Source organism: Heteronotia binoei, chromosome 12 (genome assembly GCF_032191835.1).
Source record: "Heteronotia binoei isolate CCM8104 ecotype False Entrance Well chromosome 12, APGP_CSIRO_Hbin_v1, whole genome shotgun sequence".
Lineage (NCBI taxonomy): Eukaryota > Metazoa > Chordata > Lepidosauria > Squamata > Gekkonidae > Heteronotia > Heteronotia binoei.
Genome location: NC_083234.1, coordinates 73,681,159 through 73,702,221, shown reverse-complemented (window position 1 = coordinate 73,702,221; position 21,063 = coordinate 73,681,159). Strand labels below are relative to the sequence as shown.

The following is a 21,063-nucleotide window of genomic DNA, read 5'->3' as shown; positions in this document are numbered from 1 at the left end:
CTCTTGGTCAGTCTCTGCCAGTTCACACCCCATCAACTTGTATGTGTAGCTGGGATTTTTGGCCCCAATGTGCATTACTTTGCATTTGGCCACATTGAACCTCATCTGCCATGTTGACGCCCACTCACCCAGCCTCAACAGATCCCTTTGGAGTGTCTCACAATCCTCTCTGATTCTTACCACCCTGAACAATTTAGTGTCATCTGTAAACTTAGCCACTTCACTGCTTACTCTCAACTCCAAATCATTTATGAACAAGTTAAAGAGCATGGGACCCAGTACTGAGCCCTGCGGCACCCCACTGCTTACCGTCTTCCACTGCAAAGATTGCCCATTTATACTCACTGTCTGTTTCCTATTAATTAGCCAGTTTTTGATCCACAAGAGGACTTGTCCTTTTACTCCATGACTCTCAAGCTTTCGAAGGAGCCTTTGATGAGGAACTTTATCAAAAGCTTTCTGGAAGTCAAGGTAAACAACATCTGTTGGGTCCCCTTTGTCCACATGTTTGTTCACCCCCTCAAAGAACTGCAACAGGTTAGTGAGGCAAGATCTTCCCTTGCAGAACCCATGCTGAGTCTTCCTCAATAACTTGTGTTCATCAATGTGCCTACTCATTCTGTCCTTGATAATGGTTTCTACCAACTTTCCCGGTATTGAAGTCAGACTGACTGGCCTGTAATTTCCCAGATCTCTTTTGGAACCCTTTTTAAAGATGGGGGTGACATTTGCTACCTTCCTCAGGAACGGAGGCAGATTTCAATGAAAGATTACATATTTTTGTCAGGAGATCCACAAATTCACCCTTGAGTTCTTTCAGAACTCTTGGCTGTATGCCATCTGGACCTGTTGACTTATTAGTTTTTAATTTGTCTGTCAGTTGTAGGACCTCCTCTCTCATCACCTCAATCTGACTCAGGTCTTTCAACACCCCTGCCAAAATTAGCGGTTCTGTAGTTGGCAAACACTTCTCATCTTCCACAGTGAAGACGAAGGCAAAAAATGCATTCAGCTTCTCAGCCATTTCCCTATCCTCCTTCAGTAATCCTTTGACCCCTTGGTCATCCAAGGGCCCCACTGCCTCCCTGGCTGGTTTCCTGCTTCTAATATATTTGAAGAAATTTTTATTGTTGGTCTTTATGTTTTTTGCAATATGCTCCTCATAGTCCCTTTTTGCCTGCCTGATCACAGTCTTGCATTTGATTTGCCACAGCCTGTGTTCCCTTTTATTAATCTCACTTGGACTAGCTTTCCACCACTTAAAGGAATCCTTCTTACCTTTTACAGCTTCCGTAACTTTGTTTGTTAACCATGCAGGCCTTTTCTTATACCTGTTTGTGCCTTTCCTAACTTGCGGTATATATCTTAACTGAGCTTCTAGGATTATAGTTTTAAATAGCCTCCAAGCTTCCCCAAGGGTTTTGACTGCATTTATCTTTCCTTTCAGTTTCCTCTTCACATGCCTCCTCATCTCAGAGAATTTACCCCTTTTAAAGTTAAACGTGGTTGTGCTGGTCTTTTGGGGCAACTCCCTATTTATAGAGATGGTGAAATCAATAATGTTATGGTCATTGCTCCCAAGCGGTGCAATCACTTTTACATCTTTCACCAAGTCTTGGGCATTACTTAGGACCAAATCCAGGATCACCCCACCCCTGGTAGGTTCTGTGACCATCTGCTCCATAGCACAGTCATTGAGAGTGTCTAGAAACTCTTTCTCTTGACCAGAACACATATTGACCCAATCAATCTGCGGGTAGTTAAAATCATCTATTATGACAGTTTTTACGATTAGCCACTATCTTTAAACCTTCCATCATATTATAATCGTCCTCTATATTTTGATTTGGTGGGTGATAAACTCCCATAGTTAAATTTCTTTTTGGGCCTTCTATTTTGACCCAAAGCATTTCTAGAAGGGATTCTAATTCTCTGACCTCTGTCTTACTGGACTGTATACCCTCTCTGACATACAGAGCCACCCCACCTCCAACCCTTCCCTCCCTATCCTTCCGATATAACTTATATCCAGGAATCACCGTGTCCCACTGATTCTCCTCATTCCACCAAATTTCTGAAATTCCCACAATGTCTGTTTTCCCCCAACACTAAACATTCCAACTCCCCAATTTTACTTCAAACACTTCTAGCATTTGTATACAAACATCTATAATTTCCCAGGCAAGTTAGGCCCGCCACCTTCCTCCTGCTGCCTCGAGACCTTGGCAGACAGTCCATACTGTTTGTCACCATCTCAGTGGACAACTCTGATCCATTACCCGGTAGAAAAGCAACAGGCAAGTGTGCTGTTGCCTTTCTCTGCAGAGCCTTTCTTGGTGGTCTCCCTTCCAAGTACTGACTCTGTTTAGCTTCTAAGATCTGACAAGATAAGGCTGTACAATACTGCCTTCTGTCCTGGGCACCATCTTAGAAGAGGCATTTCTCTGTCTCTCTCTGTGTGTGTGTGTGTGTGTGTGTGTGTGTGTGAGTGAGAGAGAGAGAGAGAGGGATGGATGGATTTACTTGTCCAAGACTACTCAGTATGCTTCATGGCCGGCTGAGATTTAAACCCCTCCTGTCCCCCACCTCCAAAGCAGGGACCCTTTCTTGCATACTCCAAAAAATTTGAACTTCATATGCCAGCTGAGTGGAAGCGTCAGTTGCAGACAAGCTGAAGGTTACCCCCTCCCCCCGCCCGGCCAAAATGCCAGCATAGTGCATGTTTACTTTTGATACGGCAGGGGTTGGCTGCCCTAGTGATCCCTCTATTGTCTTGGCTTCTAGAGGAACAGCGGGGAGGGACGGTGACTCAGTGGTAGAGCATCTGCTTGGTAAGCAGAAGGTCCCAGGTTCAATCCCCGGCATCTCCGACTAAAAAGGGTTGAGGCAAGTAGGCGTGAAAAACCTCAGCTTGAGACCCTGGAGAGCCACTGCTGGTCAGGGGAAGGACGGTGGCTCCATGGTAGAGCATCTGCTTGGGAAGCAGAAGGTCCCCGGTTCAATACCCAGCATCTCCAACTAAAAAGGGTGCAGGCAAGTAGGCGTGAAGAACCTCAGCTTGAGACCCTGGAGAGCCACTGCTGGTCAGGGGAAGGACGGTGGCTCAGTGGTAGAGCATCTGCTTGGTAAGCAGAAAGTCCCAGGTTCAATCCCCGGCATCTCCGACTAAAAAGGGTTGAGGCAAGTAGGCATGAAAAACCTCAGCTTGAGACCCTGGAGAGCCACTGCTGGTCAGGGGAAGGACGGTGGCTCCATGGTAGAGCATCTGCTTGGGAAGCAGAAGGTCCCCGGTTCAATACCCAGCATCTCCAACTAAAAAGGGTGCAGGCAAGTAGGCGTGAAGAACCTCAGCTTGAGACCCTGGAGAGCCACTGCTGGTCAGGGGAAGGACGGTGGCTCAGTGGTAGAGCATCTGCTTGGGAAGCAGAAGGTCCCAGGTTCAATCCCCGGCATCTCCAACTAAAAAGGGCCCAGGCAAGTAGGCATGAAAAACCTCAGCTTGAGACCCTGGAAAGCCGCCGCCAGTCTGAGTAGACAATATTGACTTTGATGGACTGAGGGTCTGATTCAGTAGAAGGCGGCTTCATATGTTCATAACTTAAGGCTGGAATGGGCACTTCACTTGGAGAGAGCAAACTCGGGCTTTGGTGACATGAGACGCCTGTCCAGCCAGAGAAGCCATCTCTGTCTCTGGCAGGCCCCGGCTTCAAGGCGCAGCCTGCTTTCCTTCTTCTTTTTGCCATGGCTGAGCTGGAGAAGCATCACCAGCTGCAGCCAGAGCTGGGAGAGCTGAGCAGGGCACAGTGCAGCGCAGCAGCAAAAGCAGCAGGCGGAGAGGAGGGAGGCGGAGGAGTGGGAGGTGGAGGAAGCCGTGTGGAATGGGTGGGGAGGGGGGATGGATGAATCCGCTGGCTGCAAAGTGCCAGAGTGGGATGAAGGGAGGTGGGAGGAAACCCCTCTGCAGGCACGCAAGGTGCCGTCCCTTCTTGACTCCAAAGTGTTAGGGTTGGCTGCCTCGACTTGGCCACTTTCAGAGCAGGGTTGCCAATCCCCAGGTGGGGGCAGGGGATCCCCCGGTTTGGAGGCCCTCCCCCCGTTTCAGGGTCATCAGAAAGCGGGAGGAGGGGAGGGAAATGTCTGCTGGGAACTCTATTATTCCCTATAGAGATTTATTCCCATAGAAAATCATGGAGAATTGATCCGCGGGTAACTGGAGCTCTGGGGGGGGGGCTGTTTTTTGGGGAGAGGCACCAAAATTTCAGTATAGCATCTGGTGCCTCTCCCCAAAATACCCCCCAAGTTTCAAAACGATTGGACCAGGGAGTCCAATTCTATGAGCCCCAAAAGAAGGTGCCCCTATCTTTCATTATTTCCTATGGGAGGAAGGCATTGAAAAGGTGTGCCGTCCCTTTAAATGTGATGGCCAGAACTCCCTTTGGAGTTCAGTTGTGCTTGTCACGGCCTTGATCTTGGCTCCACCCCTAATGTCTCCTGGCTCCACCCCCAAAGTCCCCAGATATTTTGTGAATTGGACTTGGCAACCCTATTTCAGAGCCTCCAGCTTTTGCCCCACCCCAGAAAGCTTCTGAGAAGCAGCAAGCCCCTCAGTCGATGGGGAAAGGTGCCCCCCCTAAATTTTTAAAAAGCTCCCCAAATCTGGCCCTGGTATCTGGCCTTTGGCAGCGTGGCACATACAAGCTGAAGCAGGTGCTGTATTAGAGAGCAGTGCCCGTCGCCTCCTGGGCCCGCACTAGCATAGCGACCTTGAGTGGGGGCCTGTATATGGACCGCAGTGGCAGAAGCACTGAATGGGGGAAGGGGTGTGACTCAGTGGCAGAGTATCTGTGTGAAGTGCAGAAAGTTCAAGCCCCAGTTTCTTCGGTTAAGTATCAGGCAGTAGGTAATGTGAAATTGCTGAGCAGTCGGGTTAGAACGGATAAAAGGAAGTCCTTCTTCACCCAAAGGGTGATTAACACGTGGAATTCACTGCCACAGGAGGTGGCAGCGGCTACAAGCATAGACGGCTTCAAGAGGGGGTTGGAGCAACATATGGAGCAGAGGTCCATCGGTGGCTATTAGCGACAGAGGAACTCTCTGTCTGGGGCAGTGATGCTCTGTATTCTGGGTGCTTGGGGGGGGCACAGTTGGAGCGCTTCTAGTGTCCTGGCCCCACTGATGGACCTCCTGATGGCACCCGAGTTTTTTGGCCACTGTGTGACACAGAGTGTGGGACTGGATGGGCCATTGGCCTGATCCAACATGGCTTCTCTTACGTTCTTGCCTCCCACCTGAGACCCTGGAGAACATCTCCCAGTCTGACTAGACCAGGGGTGTAAGACTTATGAGGGCCGAATTTGACATAAATGGGACCTTGTTGGGCCGGGCCATGTCGGGTTGGGCCGAGCTATGTCGGGCTGGGCCGTGACAGTTCAGGCCATGTGTGTACCTAGATAGCAGAGATATAAGGGAGGAGCCTCAGCCAATGGAGAAAACAGATGTTTTGCTCTGCAGCTCCTGTGCGATTGAGCAAGCCTTGCAAAGCAAGCTGTGATGCAGAACGAAGCAAGAGAGAGGGGGAAGGAAGCAGATGACAGCCAGTTGCTCAGGGGCCTGATTGAAGCCCTCGGGGGGCCTTATTCAGCCCCTGAACTGCATGTTGGACACCCCTGGACTAGACAGTGCTGACCTTGATGAGCCGAAGGTCTGATTCAGTAGAAGGCAGCTTCATCTGTTTCATATCCCTGGGCACAGACAGGGCCGGCCCTAGACTGTCTGGCACCCTAGGCAAGGCTCGCACTGATAACATCGCCGATTCACATGGGGGATGCTCAATTTGGCACCCCTATAAAGCCAGCGCCCTAGGCAGTTGCCTAGTTTGCCTAGTGGCAGGGCCAGCCCCGGGCACAGAAGGCCTGTCCGGTGCCGGCCGTCACTCCATCAGCCTCACTGCAAGTCAGCCAGATTAGGGCTTCCTTGTCCCCTCTCCTGTTCTGTCCTCTCTTGCCTCCCCTGTGCCGGATTCGACACTGTAAACTCCTGGGGTGTTTCCTTCATAGCATGCTCTGCGTGGGAGGCTGCCTGTGATAAGCATTTCTTTTGTCTCCTAGTGGCAAGTGCAGCACCGACAGGCAGTCCCTCCATTTGTTGCTTCGAACGCCCGACACCAGTGTTGTGCCGTCTTTGCCGGGTCCTAGCTTGTTCCTGGGCCCATTTCAAAGTTCAGCTGGTCTTGATCGTTGTAACCCTAAAATGTTCCAAACTTGGGCGTCTTATGGGCCATCCCTGCTCGTGTGAATTTCCCTGCAGCTTACATTCTCAACGAAGACTTTCTTCCAGAGAGCCAGTTTGGTATAATGGTTAAGTGCATTGACTCTTATCTGGGAGAACCTGGTTTGATTCCCCACTCCTCCACCTGCAGCTGCTGGAATGGCCTTGGGTCAGCCATAGCTCTTGCTAAGCGGTTAAGTGCACGGACTCTTATCTGGGAGAACTGGGTTTGATTCCCGGTCCATCTGGCCTCGATGAGAACCAGGGCGTCCATCTGGCCTCGATGAGGACCAGGGCATCCATCTGGCCTCGATGAGACGTCCATCTGGCCTCGATGAGGACCAGGGCCTTTTCAGCCTTGGCCCCTGCCTGGTAGAATGAGCTCCCCCTGGAGATCCAGGCCCTGCGGGATCTGCTTCAATTCCGCAGGGCCTGTAAAACAGAGCTCTTTTGCCCGGAAAGAGTGGCAGCGGGCGTCGCTTCTTACCAGCCTCCCCCCGCTTATTCCATCCCAGCGCTTCGAGACCTGCTGGACCTGGACAATAGGCCATGTCTGTGAGGCAGAATCTGCCATCTTAGTCTTCGCAATTTTAGATTTTATCTGTTTAAAGTTGGTCTTTTACTGTTTTTACTGTTGACTGTTTTCAGGATGTAGCCTGCCCTGAGCCTGTCCTACAGGAAGGGTGGGCTAAAAATCAAAACAATTAAATAAATCAAACGGTACAGCGGGTGGATACTGACAGTAGATCAGGAGAAGGCCTTGTTCTGGAGAGGCAGCAGAGAATATCAAGGAACTAAATGAAGGATGGAGAACAGGGGTCTCCAACGTGATGCCCAGGGGCACCACAGTGCCTGCCAACACCGTTCCTAGCACCTGCCAAGCTTTTAAAAAAGTGGGTGGGGCTTTTGCTCAGCAAGACTTCTGGCCAGGGCTATTTTTCTAGCAGGAGCTCCACTACTTATTAGGCCACGCTCCCCTGATGTAGCCAATCCTCCTGGAGCTCACAGTAGGCCCTGTACGAAGAGTCCTCTAAGCTCTTGGAGGATTGGCTATATCAGGGGGGCATGGCCTAATATGCAGAGGAGCTCCTGCTAGAAAAAGAGCCCTGCTTCTGACCCTGATAAGCTCTTAGCTTCCTCACCGCCCCCATGGTTGCCCAGCCAGATTAGCAAAGAACAGAATAAGTAAAGCTATAGAAATTATGCATAATGTTGCATTGTACTCAGGCAGACCATCCAACTTGGTCATTTATGACTGTGACTGGTAGCCATTCTTCAAAGTCTTGGCCAGAGAAGGGGCTCTCCCAACACCTGTGGCCAGAGAGCCTTTCAGCGATCCTGGGACCTACTGCATGCAAAGAGCGTGATCGACCAATGAGCAACAGCTCCTCTTCCAACCAAAACGTATGTGAATAGACTATGATGCTTCATATTGGGTTGGCCAAATTTGCTTAATATAAGAGTCACGTAGAATAAACCTCAGATGCTTGAGAGCCTCAAGACATGGACGTCAGTTGTTTCAAAGCTCGGAGGAAGGAAGGAAGGAAGGAAGGAAGGAAGGAAGGAAGGAAGGAAGGAAGGAAGGAAGGAAGGAAGGAAGGAAGGAGGGAGGGAGGGAGAGGTGGAAGAAAATAACTTTTAAGTGTAATTTCCAAGCCACCGGCTGTCTTGACTTGGTGAAGTGATTTAAAGAGACCAGTGGCTTCTCCATGCTGGCCAATGGGGCAGGGGGAGGGGCTTCGAGAACCACACAACATGTGTGGAAGAGCCGCATGTGGCTCCCGAGCCACAATTTAACCGCCCCTGCATTATATAAAGTCAGACCATTGGTCCATCTAGCTTGGCGTTGTCTAGATTGTCCAAGGGCTCAGGTAGCAAAAGGTGCTTCCCGACACCCGCGATCCTTTAACTGGCAAAGCCAAGGAGAACGCTCCCGCTAGAATATCGGCTTTCCCAAGAGCAGACTGCAGCTTCCCTTAGGGACAGGATTTGAGCGATCGTAGCAGGCACTCTTGTTTATCGCCCAGACGCTCCCGCCTTCCTCCCTCCAGGGCTGCCCCCAGATGCAGAACTTTGCAGGCTGCGACTCACAGCGCCTTCCTCTCGTGTCGGCCGCCTCCCGCCTCGCCACATCAGTGCAGAGCACATTGGCACAGCCGGCCTGCCCGCCCACCCGCTTCTTGGGCTTGGAATGGCTCCTCCAGGAAGCGCCAGCGAACCCAGCCTTCATGGGGATTTATTATTATTATTTTTCAGTTGCCAGGAGGCAGGAGTCCTCTGCAGTGCCGGCAGACACGTGTTTAACATTCATCACCAGCCCCCGTAGCAGCCGGAGCGTATGCCAAGGTCCCCTGGCAGCCGGAGAGGCAAACTGCGGGGGAATCCCTCTTGCCTCTGATCCAAGGCTTGGAGTTGATCCTGGCTGTTTACAGCTATTAGCCAAAGGGGGCCGCGGTTGCTTCCTTCAGCCGCATCGGCCGGCCCGCATTCCATTTGCAGGGCACGGATTTCAATTACGAGGGCTCAACGACGGTCGTATTGAAAAGCTGTCAGCCCGGGTGACATCTTGGGAACGGTGTCTGTCCGTGATCTCTGCGTTCCCTCCCCCTGCCCCTTGAGGGGCAATGGCTGGTTTTTAAAGAGGGGCATTGCCTCTCTCTGCAATCGTGCAACAGTTTCTGCCATTTAATTTATTTTTTAATCCTCCTTTATCTCCTCACTCCTGCATTGTTTCCAAGTGCTGAAATACTATGGAAAGGGGTCGGGAGTGCCTGATTCCTACCGTTCTGATCACCACGTTTCTAAAAGGATCTTGTAAAGCTGGAACGAAAAGGAGCCCCCCCCCCCCCAAAGCAATTGAGGGATTGAAGCGCCTTCTCTCAGAGGGAAGGGGAAAGTGTTTGGAGCTTCTCAGTGTAGAGGAAAGGTGACGGTAAGGGATACAATAGTTTCGGGGTCCCTGACCTGCCGCCCACGGGCTTTAAGGTGGGTGCCATGAATGGTGTTGGCAGGCACCCCAGTGCTTTTAGAAAGTGGGTGGAGCCAGGTGGGGCTTTTGCCCAGCAAGGCTTCTTATTGGCCACCGGAGATTTGATTGGCGGTGCAGATTTTTCAAAGTGTTGCTTTGGCAGTAGCTGCCACCGTATCACAAGGAGCTTCACTGCAGCGGCACTTTGTGGCTATGATGATGATGAGGCAGGCACCCCAGTGCTTTTAGAAAGTGGGTGGAGCCAGGTGGGGCTTTTGCCCAGCAAGGCTTCTGATTGGCCGCCGGAGATTTGATTGGCGGTGCAGATTTTTCAAAGTGTTGCTTTGGCAGCAGCTGCCACCATACCACAAGGAGCTTCACTGCAGCGGCACTTTGTGGCTATGATGATGATGATATTGGATTTATATCCCGCCCTCCACTCCAAAGAGTCAGAGTGGCTCACAATCTCCTTTATCTTCCTCCCCCACAACAGACATCCTGTGAGGTGGGTGGGGCTGAGAGGGCTCTCACAGCAGCTGCCCTTTCAAGGACAACCTCTGCCAGAGCTATGGCTGACCCAAGGCCATGCCAGCAGGTGCAAGTGGAGGAGTGGGGAATCAAACCCGGTTCGCCCAGATAAGAGTCCGCACACTTAACCACTATACCAAACTGGCTCTCTAGCTGCAAGTGGAGGAGTGGGGAATCCAACCCGGTTCTCCCAGATAAGAGTCTGCACACATAACCACTACACCAAACTGGCTAGCCCCTCCTCCAAGGGCAGCCATTTTGCGGCTGTGCCCACCACTCTAGGTCAGAATTCCAAAGGTGCCCTCAGGTTCAGAAATGTTGCAATAGACGTCCATTGTGACCCTGAGCTTTGGAGGGGTGACTGAGAAATGCCCTCCCTCTTTTATAATGCTGCCCGTTCCAGATCGATGGGCAGTAGATTGAGAACAGACAAAAAGGAAGACTTCACATAAGGAAGAATTCATTGATGAAAATCTGTGATGATAGCAGCTTTTAAAGGGGATTAGCAATCACCCAGAAGTCAGGCAAATGTACACGAGTATACCGAGCCTCCATTTTCAGAAGGGGCACATACTTGAATATCAGTTGCTGAAAGCCGGACACTGCAACGAGGGCTTGTGGTCTTCCATGCCTTTGTGTGGGAGTTTCCCAGAATTCTCCGGCTGGGTCACAGTTGAAAAGGATCCTGGATTTGGTCATCCCACAGTATACCTTTGAATAATAGATACCAGGTACGAGCAAATGGGGAAGACCCACCAGGCACAGATTTCAGTTGTGTGGCTGAACGGCACTGGAACACTTTCCCTATGAAGAAAGGTTAAAACGCTTGGGGCTCTTTAGCTTGGAGAAACGTCGACTGCAGGGTGACATGGTAGAGGTTTACAAGATAATATATGGGATGGAGAAAGCAGAGAAAGAAGTCCTTTTCTCCCTTTCTCACAATACAAGAACTCGTGGGCATTCAATGAAATTGCTGAGCAGTCAGGTTAAAACGGATAAAAAGAAGTACTTCTTTACCCAAAGGGTGATTAACATGTGGAATTCACTGCCACAGGATGTGGTGGTGGCTACAAGCATAGCCAGCTTCAAGAGGGGATTGGATAAAAATATGGAGCAGAAATCCATCAGTGGCTATTAGCCACAGTGTGTGTGTGTGTGTGTGTGTGTGACAGAATGTTGGACTGGATGGGCCATTGGCCTGATCCAGCATGGCTTCTCTTATGTTCTTATGCCTTGCATTGAGAAGCCATCAGCCCAGGGCTCATCCTTTGCAAAAAAATATATTACAAGGATTGTGTACAACACATAATAAACAATACAATAATGATAGAGGCTGGCGGTGCTAGGGCCTTTTAAAGTAACAGAAATCCCAGGGGGGGCCAAAAAACCCACCCCCAAATGAATAGATATGTCCAAACTTGGAAATAGTTCAACTGAAATTCACAAGGTGGGTTCTCCCGAGGAACGTAGCTTCAACGCAGCCGCTTTCTTAAAAAGACATCTCTCTAGATTTTGATGATGTTTCAATTCCTTCTTCAGTTTAACAGCTCAATTATTTAGGAAGCCCGTTCTACATTCTCTAATCACAGCATTAAGCTTCTCATTTCAGTGTGAACATTGGGAAAATGAGCTCAATGTTCACACTGAAATGAGAAGCTTAGTGCTGTGATTAAAGAATATAGAATGGAGTTCCTAAATAATTGAGCCGTTAAACTGAAGAAGGAATTGAAATGTCATCAAAATCTAGAGGTGACGTCTTTTTAAGAAAGTGGCTGCGTTGAAGCTACATTCCTCAGGAGCACCCACCTTGTGAATTTCAGTTGGACTATTTCCAAGTTTGGACTCATATCTATTCATTTGGGGACAGGGTTTTTTGGCCCCTTGGAGTTTCTGTTACTTTAAAAGGCCCTAGCACCGCTGGCCTCTATCTTTATTGTATTGTTTATTATGTGTTGTACACAATCCTTGTAATATATTTTTGCAAACTGAAAGACGGTGTAATACTTGGTGGCTTCGATCAGTCTACTAATTACACCAAGTGCCCTTCAAGCAGCAGGGCTCATCTTTGGCATGGTGTGACCAGTTTATGGGCTCGCTGGACTATAGAGATCTTTAGTCTGATTTGCTCTGCTCAGAGGCTCCTCTTTGTAGTCTTATCCAAGTTTGGACTCATAGAGAGCCAGTTTGGTGTAGAGAGAGCCAGTTTGGTGTAGTGGTTAAGTGTGTGGACTCTTATCTGGGAGAACCGGGTTTGATTCCCCACTCCTCCACTTGCACCTGCTAGCATGGCCTTGGGTCAGCCATAGCTCTGGCAGAGGTTGTCCTTGAAAGGGCAGCTGCTGTGAGAGCCCTTTCCAGCCCTACCCACCTCACAGGGTGTCTGTTGTTGGGGAGGAAGGTAAAGGAGATTGTGAGCCGCTCTGAGACTCTTCGGAGTGGAGGGCGGGATATAAATCCAATATCTTCATCTTCTTCTTATCCTGTAGCTTTGTACACAGGAGAGAGAAGTATCAGTTGGCATCTTCTGGGCCAATGCATGCCTTTTGAAAAATCATTCTAACTAAAACTCCCCCCTCCTTCCCCAAACTCATCATCTGTTTTGCCAATAAAGGTGGTGGTGGTTGTTGTTGCAACTCATCATCTAACCCAGTGCATTCCACCTGCCATCGTGGTCAGAACCGGCGCGTCAATTAGCCAATATTCGGCAATTGCCTTGGGAGCCGGCTCTTGCAGGGCGCATTGTTTCTGGGCGCTGAATGGTCAGAGGAACTCTTCCGGCCTCCTCAGCACCGAGAAACAACAGCACTTTCAGTCCTGGGTGAACTCGGAGAGCACCCAGGACCGAAAGCGTGGGTTGTTCCTTCAGCTTTGAGGGATTGGATTTTCCTCCATTCCCTCAAAGCCGAAAGAGTCGCGTTTCCCTCCCCTCGCGTCCTCTGAGAGCGCAGGGGAAGGGAAAGGCAGTGTGTTCCTTTGGTTTTGAGGGATCAGAGGATTTCCCCCTGATCCCTCAGAGCCAAAAAAGTGTCACTGAGTGCCCAGTGGCATGATGACGTCACTGTGACGTCGTCATGGTGCACGCGCAAGTTTCAGCTTGGAGGGGGCGCATCTTGGACGGCAGAACTCTATGCACCGGGCCTAATCATGGTGCCAATTTGAGTCTGGGATTTTTCTGCTAGGAGCAGAGTGCTGGCACTGGAGTTAGGGCGACTTGATTTCGTTTTGGCACACAGGTCTGCGGATGCAACCAAGCAAAGGCGCGTGTTTCTGTACCCACCACGGAGTTCAGCCATATCCTGTCAGATTTCCTCCTGTTGAAAGGGATTGGATGAAGATATTGAAGAAGATATTGGATTTATATCCCGCCCTCCACTCAGAGTCTTAGAACGGCTTACAATCTCCTTTATCCTCCCCCCTCCCCACAACAGACACCCTGTGAGGTGGATGGGGCTGAGAGGGCTCTCACAGCAGCTGCCCTTTCAAGGGCAACCTCTGCCAGAGCTATGGCTGACCCAAGGCCATTCCATGAGGTGCAAGTGGAGGAGGGGGGAATCAAACCCGGTTCTCCCAGATAAGTGTCCGCACACTTAACCACTACACCAAACAAGGCTCTAACCACTGCACCAAACATCTGGAGCAGAGGTCCGTCATTGGCTATTAGCCACTGGGTATTCTCGGAACTCTCTGTCTGGGGCAGTGATTTTATTTTTATTTTTTTTTTGCAGAAAACAATCCTTTATTCAGAATTCCAAAATTACGATGAATATAACAATAAAAGTTAAATGCATAATATTAACTTGAGATTCATACTTATAATACCATTACACTTTTAACAGATAATAGGTTAGTGGAATGCCGTTAATGAGACACTCCTTTTGTGCCACTGTCTTGAAACAAGATGCGTTCCATCGAAGGAAAGGATCCCAGTTTTGGCATAGGTTTCAATGAGTCCGAGTATCTGCCTTACTTAGAGTGTTGGGCTGGATGGACCACTGGCCTAATCCAACATGACTTCTCTTATGTTCTTAGCTCTCTGTCTGGGGCAGTGATGCTCCGTATTCTTGGTGCTTGGGAGGGGCAAGAGTGGGAGGGCTTCTAGTGTCCTGGCCCCACTGATGGACCTCCTGATGGCACCTGGGTTTTTTGGCCACTGTGTGACACATAGTGTTGGACTGGATTGGCCATTGGCCTGATCCAACATGGCTTCTCTTATGTTCTCTTTTGTTTTTGTTTTTTTAAATCAAACTTTTAAAGAATCCCGATCTTACGGTCTTCAAAGCACTTTGCACGCACGAGCTGTTGCCTTCCAACACTGCCCAGTGAGGTAGTGCTTCTTAACAGCCACCTGCAGGCAGTAAAAGGCTGAAGGAGGGCCTTTAAACTGAAGTTCATACGGACAAGACGGAGATGCTGTTGGCAAGTTCTGTCCCACATTAGAAACTGAAGCGTCAGCCTGTCAGGCATGGGCCATATTTCTCTCGAAAGAATGGGTTTCACTGTTCCGGGGAGCTGTGAAATCTGCTTTTACAACTAGATTTGGGTTCAGAAGCTCCTTAGAAACCGGCAAGAGTTTGAGGGCGGAAGCTTTTGAGAGTCAGAGCTCCCTTCACTGGGGGCTTTAAGACTCATACACTTAAACCCTCACAATCTCCTTTATCTTCCTCCCCCCACAACAAACACCCTGTGCAGCAGGTGGAGCTGAGAGAGCTCTCCCAGAAGTTGCCTTTTCAAGGACAACTCTGTGAGAGCTATGGCTGACCCAAGACCATTCCAGCAGGTGCAAGTGGAGGAGTGGGGAATCAAACTCAGTTCTCTCAGATAAGAGTCCGCGCACTTCGCCACTGCACCAAACCGGCTCTCAAGTTTGCCAATTGCAGTGAACTGTCATTTTCTTTGTCGGGGTCAACTTTCCCTCAAAATAGTGTGCTTATGTTGTCATGTTCATGTTTTAAAATTGCCAAGGAACAAACTGAAATTCGGATTCTTTATGGAGCAGTAGGATTTGCATGGTCCTTGGGAGGGGAGCCCCGTGGCGCAGAGTGTTAAAGCTGCAGTACTGCAGTCCTAAGCTCTGCTCACGACCTGAGTTCGATCCCCGGCGGGAGCTGGGTTTTCAGGTAGCCAGCTTGAGGTTGACTCAGCCTTCCATCCTTCCGAGTTCAGTCAAATGAGTCCCCAGCTTGCTGGGGGGAAAGTGTAGAGGACTGGGGAAGGCAATGGCAAACCACCCCGTAAAAAGCCTGCCGTGAAAACATTGTGAAAGCAACATCACCCCAGAGTCGGAAACAACTGGTGCTTGCACAGGGGACCTTTCCTTTTCCTTTCCTGGGAGGGGGAAAAGAGTGGAGGAAGGGTGCAGAACTCTGTTCTGGAGAAGGAGAAGAGGGATCCTGTGATCAGACAGCAAAAACATGGGTTAAAATGGCTTGAATGAACACGTTCACATGCCCTTACTTTCTGTTGGTTTTCTCCCCCCCCTGCAGGCGGCCGGGTATCTTGGTGCTCATCAATGAGGCGGACTGGGAGTTGATGGTTTGTACCGTTTCTGCCATTTTCTGTCTGTCTGTTTTGTGTTTCAAATCATGATGCAAATGCTCTCACTAAACATTGTGTGGAGGTCAGAGGCACCTCGATCTCCCTGCATTTGAGCAAGAGCAGAAATGGTGCAGAATGTAGTTGCATGCTGGAAGAAACCGAGGGGGACAGCACACTCGTAAGATTGAACCGGCGCTCCGAGACCCTTGTTCAGACAGTTCGTTCTTGGCCACTGGAAAATGAGATGGAGCCACCCATATGTTCTTAGCCAGGGTCCCCAGTGTGGTGCCCTGGGGCACCAAGGTGCCTGCCACGAGTTTTTTAGAAAGCAGGCATGGGCCAGGTGGAGCATTTGCCCAGCAAGACTTCAGATTAGCCATTGGAGTTTTGATTGGTTGTGCAGGTCTTTAAAGACATCGCTTTGGCTGCACCACAGCGCAAGAGTCTTGTGCGGTCACACTGAAGGTAAGCTGCTACAGCCATTTTGGTGTAGTGGAGAGCCAGTTTGGTGTAGTGGTGAAGTGTGCGGACTCTTATCTGGGAGAACCGGGTTTGATTCCCCACTCCTCCACTTGCTCCTGCTGGAATGGCCTTGGGTCAGCCACAGCTCTGGCAGAGGTTGTCCTTGAAAGGGCAGCAGCTGTGAGAGCCCTCTCCAGCCCCACCCACCTCACAGGGTGTCTGTTGTGGGGGAGGAAGGGAAAGGAGATTGTGAGCCGCTCTGAGACTCTTCGGCGTGGAGGGCGGGATATAAATCCAATGTCTTCATCTACCTCACAGGGTGTCTGTTGTGGGGGAGGAAGGTAAAGGAGACTGTGAGCCGCTCTGAGACTCTTCGGAGTGGAGGGCAGGATATAAATCCAATGTCTTCATCTACCTCACAGGGTGTCTGTTGTGGGGGAGGAAGGTAAAGGAGATTGTGAGCCGCTCTGAGACTCTTCGGAGTGGAGGGCAGGATATAAATCCAATGTCTTCATCTACCTCACAGGGTGTCTGTTGTGGGGGAGGAAGGTAAAGGAGATTGTGAGCCGCTCTGAGACTCTTCGGAGTGGAGGGCGGCATATAAATCCATTATCAAAATATCAAAAAAAAAATTGTGTCTGGCTCCACCTCCTGGGGCAGCTGTTTCACAGGAACCATTTTGTGGTTGCGCCCATCACATAGTGTCAGAACCCCAAAGGCCCCCCACAGGCTCAAAAAGGTGGGAGACCCCTGTTCTCAGCTGTGGCTGGCTAACTTTTCTGGGAGGCTCTTAAGAGTGCCGGATAGAAAAGCAGAAGTGACGCCTCCTCCTTGGCCAGAGAGGTCTGACATCAAACTAGGCGGTTGCTTACTCTTGCTCCCCCCCCACACACACACACTTACCCTCTCCTTAAAATAAGGATGGGCTTAGACAGCCCTTGATCACCCCAGTGAGTTCCTTCCTCCTCCTGCACTTGGGTCTTTCTTCCCAGCAGGTATCCTTCTTTGCAAAGACTAGAAAGGACACTTCGTGATGTAGGATTCTCAGCCTCCATCACAGAAACCCCAGGGGTTCCCCCAATTTCACGACCTCCAACCCGCCGCCATGGAATTGCCCGGTGGGGAAGCCCCTCTCCCATAGAGCAGCAGTGTTTGGGGGAGAATCTCTGATAATCATAGAGTTTTTTTCAAAGTGCTAGATCATCTCTCCCCACCACCACCACAACGCGCCTGGCGCAATAGCGTCACTTCCAGGTGACGTCAATCATGCCGCGTGCACGAAGAAATCTCCCACTGGGGGCCAGGTAAGACTTGGCAACCCTATAGGGATGCGATGGTGAGGGGAAGGCCTTCCTTTTTGCCTGCTCCCAAGCCCTGCACCTAAACATCTTGACATTCTGTAGGAGAGAAGGCAGTCGAGTGAGATCAGGCAACCGTTAGCCTACAGTGTGGGGTCTCCAACATGGTGCTCCCCAGCACGTTTTTCTGACGCCTGCCAAGTGTTTTTTAGCGAGTGGGTAGGGCCAGGTGGGGCTTTTGCCCAGCAAGGCGTCTGCTTGGCCACTGGAGACTTGATTGGCTCTGCAGAGTTTTAAAAACATTACTTGTGAGCAACTGCTGCCAGAGCACAAGGCTCTTCACTGTGTAGTAAGTTGGGGCGGCCATTTTGTGGCTGGCTCTACCTCCTGCGGTGTCCATTTTGTGGCTGGGTTAGGCAGCCAAAGGTGTTCAAAGGCTCAAAGAGGTTGGGAACCCCAGCCTACAGGTTTGCTCCAGTTCCCAACGGGTGACATCTGGCCAAGGCTCTTTTTCTTTTGTCACTCCAGACGGCAGGCAAGGGGGTCGGCTGCAGGCTGAGCCCTTGATGACTGGATGGAGCCTGTAGAGGACCAACCGTGGCTTTGACAGACGGCCATCTTCTCCCCGTCCCGCCGACCAAGAGGGGTCCCTCGGCGATGTATTTTTATGAGTCATATTTGACCGGCGAGTCCACTCGCTGGCCTCCTGCTGGCGTAATACTCGGTCCTCTGTGCTGTTTTCTACCCTGTGCCCTTAAACCAAGTTAAAATCCCAAATAGCTATTATACAAAAATGCTTCTCTTTTTTGTTTTCTTTGTCTGCCTTCAGGGGGAGCTCGACTATCAACTCCAAGACCAGGATAACGTGGTTTTCATCTCTACCTTACACGGCGGTTAGACTTCTGGAAAAGGCACTTTTTACGTCTGGCCGCAGAATATGATTAATCTCTCTCACGCCGGCTGTCTGCATTCAAGACGAGGCCAAATCCGATCCAGTTTCTTCTTGGATGCCTCCTTAACCAGCCCTTTGACACTCCGCCGCTCCCGTCCTCCGGTTCTGCTTCTACCGCTTTTTTTTGTCTGGAACAGCGATTGGAACGTTTCCTGCATTTGATTGCTGTTTTCCTTGCATGGTAGGGAAGACTCGTGCCACTGAACAAATGACTTTTAATGATCTTCTCTGAGCGCTGAACGGCAGCGGCCGAGCTCCAGAGCCCTCTCCGGTTGAGCACGCTGCCGCAGTCGCCCAGACTGTCTCTCCGCCTTGGCAGCAGGAGAGGCGACAGCCGGTTCTTCTCAGAGAGGGGGGATACCCCTTCCTGCCTCTGATCCAAGGAGCGTTCAGGCTGCTCTACAGCCATTACGGAAAGGACTGCAGTTGTCAGTCTTCTCCGCGTCAGCCTATCCACGCCCGCGATTTGTCGGCCAGGGATTCTGATTACGTGGCTGAGCTAATAACGCTCTGTTGCAAAGTAGTCGGTCCAGAGCTCTGAAATTATGAATTTGTGGACCGCAGAGAACTCTCTCACCTGCCTTTTTATCTTCTGAAGGCGTTGCCTTGTCCTGTTTTCTTCCTCCCTAGCGCTGTTTTCTTTTGTTTTTCATCCTCAGTCACAGAAGCCGGCCGTCTCCATTGCAAAAGATTTTGCAGAGACAGTTAGACGCAGAGGGCAGGAATCAGATCCTCTGCGATGCAGAGAGCAGAAGGCTGCCTTAGGAGGTCTGGATTCGAGTTCTGCCTTTGCTGCAAATCGAACTGCACTGGTCGCTCCGCATCTGTGCAGTGGGATTTGTAACGGCCTGCTTTGCAGGGGGGTTGGGAAGAGCTTCAATAAAAGATTGCAAAGTGGTTTGAAAAGGGCTTTGTCCGCAACGGAGGCTGCTCCTGTTCGTTCACGATCTGCGTCTCACAGATCAGTATCTTTAAGGGATGCGTCGTGTTCTTTCGGCTGCTGGAAACAGAGGGAGGAACACCAGAGCCGGAGATATCCTTTTTCAATGTCTGGCACCGCAGAAGAGGCAAGCCACGCCTCCATTTAACGGGTCAAAAGCTTGCCACTTCGGCAGTTCAGAAAAAAATTGCACTAGACCTTCAGAAAGAACCTGAGCTGCAGCAGTTTGCAAAGAACGAGCAGACTGTCAGTTTACAATAAGGTTTTTCTGAACTGCCGGTATAAACTCAAGCATATGGTATAACATAGCCCAGGCCAGCCGTGTTGCTAGGCAAATTAGGTGATTACCTAGGGCACCGGCCTTCTGCGACTCAGTGATTTTATCAGTGCAGGGGGGGGGGGGCAGTGTCAGAAGCTGGCTTTGCCTAAGGTGCCAGACAGTCTAGGGCCGACCCTGGTGTTCCCATCAGACTTCAGAAGCTAAGCAGGAACAGCATAAAAACATAAGAGAAGCCATGTTGGAGAAGCCAGTGGCCCATCCTGTCCAACACTCTGTGTCACCCGGTGGCCAAAAAACCCCAAGTGCCATCAGGAGGTCCACCAGTGAGGCCAGGACACCAGAAGCCCTCACCTTGTTGCCCCCTCCCGAGCACCAAGAATACAGAGCATCACTGCCCCAGATATAAGAACATAAGAGAAGCCATGTTGGATCAGACAAGTGGCCCATCCAGTCCAACACTCTGTGTCACACAGTGGCCAAAAACCCCCAAGTGCCATCTGGAGGTCCACCAGTGGGGCCAGGGCACCAGAAGCCTCCCACTGTGCCCGCCCCCCCAATCACCAAGAATACAGAGCATCCCTTTACCAGACATAACGTTCTATCTATCTCTTGTGGCTAATAGCCGCTGATGGACCTCTGCTCCAGATGTTTATCCAATCCCTTGAAGCATCTGGATGGGAGACCATCAAGGAAGACTTTGCCTAGCAAGGCAATGGCAAACCACCTCCGCTTAATCACTTGCCTATGAAACCCAACGGAGTCACCATACGTCTCCTTTCGAGAAACACACCTCTCTTCGTCAGACGCACGAAGAGAGCTGTGTTTCTCGAAAGCTTATCCTACAATTGGTTAGTCTTAAAGGTGCTACCGGACTCTACCGTTTTGCAGTGGCAGACTAACACGGTTAACTCCTCCGGACATAAGTCTCCCGTGACTTCACAGCACTTCATGCATGCACACACATGCACACGCAGAGTTGGGGTGATTTTGTGTGCATGGTCCTATCTGCCAGAGAGAGAGGGGAGAGGCTGAACATAACCTTCTGGCTGCTCCCCCCATCTTCATATAATACAGGGGTGGCCAAACTGCGGCTCGGGAGCCACATGCGGCTTTCACACAAATTGTGTGGCTCTTGAAGCCCCCACCGCCCTGTCGGCTAACTTGGAGAAGGCATTTCTCCTTTTAAATCAAGTCGCCAAGCCAGCCAGCAGCTTGGAGAATGCATTTAAAGTTGCTTTCTTTTCACCTCTCCCTCCCCATCTATCTCTCTCTCTCTCTCCGTCTTGCGGCTCTCAAACATCTGCCATTTCTGTCTTGAGGCTCTCGAAAATCTGACGTTTATTCTATGTGGCTCTTATGTTAAGCAAGTTTGGCTACCCCTGATATAGTGTGCTACCCCTGGCTTAGCACCGTTATCACACTGTGGCTAATAGCCACGGATGGACCTCTGCTCCATATTTTTATCTAACCCCCTCTTGAAGCTGGCTATGCTTGTGACCACCACCACCTCCTGTGGCAGTGAATTCCACATGTTAATCACCCTTTGGGTAAAGAAGTACCTCCTTTAATCCGTTCTAACCCGACTGCTCAGCAATTTCATTGAATGCCCACGAGTTCTTGTATTGTGAGAAAGGGAGAAAAGTATTTCTTTCTCTGCCTTCTCCATCCCATGCATAAACTTGTAAACCTCTATCATGTCACCCCGCAGTCGACGTTTCTCCAAGCTGAAGAGCCCCAAGCGTTTTAACCTTTCTTCATAGGGAAAGTGTTCCAAACCTGTAATCATTCTAGTTGCCCTTTTCTGCACTTTTTCCAATGCTATAATATCCTTTT

The 21,063-nt window shown here is 50.3% G+C and overlaps 1 protein-coding gene across 1 annotated transcript in view; it reads left to right on the top strand.

Moving 5' to 3' along the window:
- URM1 (ubiquitin related modifier 1) overlaps nucleotides 1-18,931 on the top strand; it is a 50,995-nt gene extending 32,064 nt beyond the window's left edge. Inside the window, exons 4-5 of the mRNA XM_060251720.1 lie at nucleotides 15,247-15,295; nucleotides 17,888-18,931. Of these exons, the coding sequence (XP_060107703.1) occupies nucleotides 15,247-15,295; nucleotides 17,888-17,956 (118 nt within the window). The 3' untranslated portion in view covers nucleotides 17,957-18,931. The remainder of the gene's footprint in view (nucleotides 1-15,246; nucleotides 15,296-17,887) is intronic.
- Nucleotides 18,932-21,063: the final 2,132 nt, after the last annotated feature.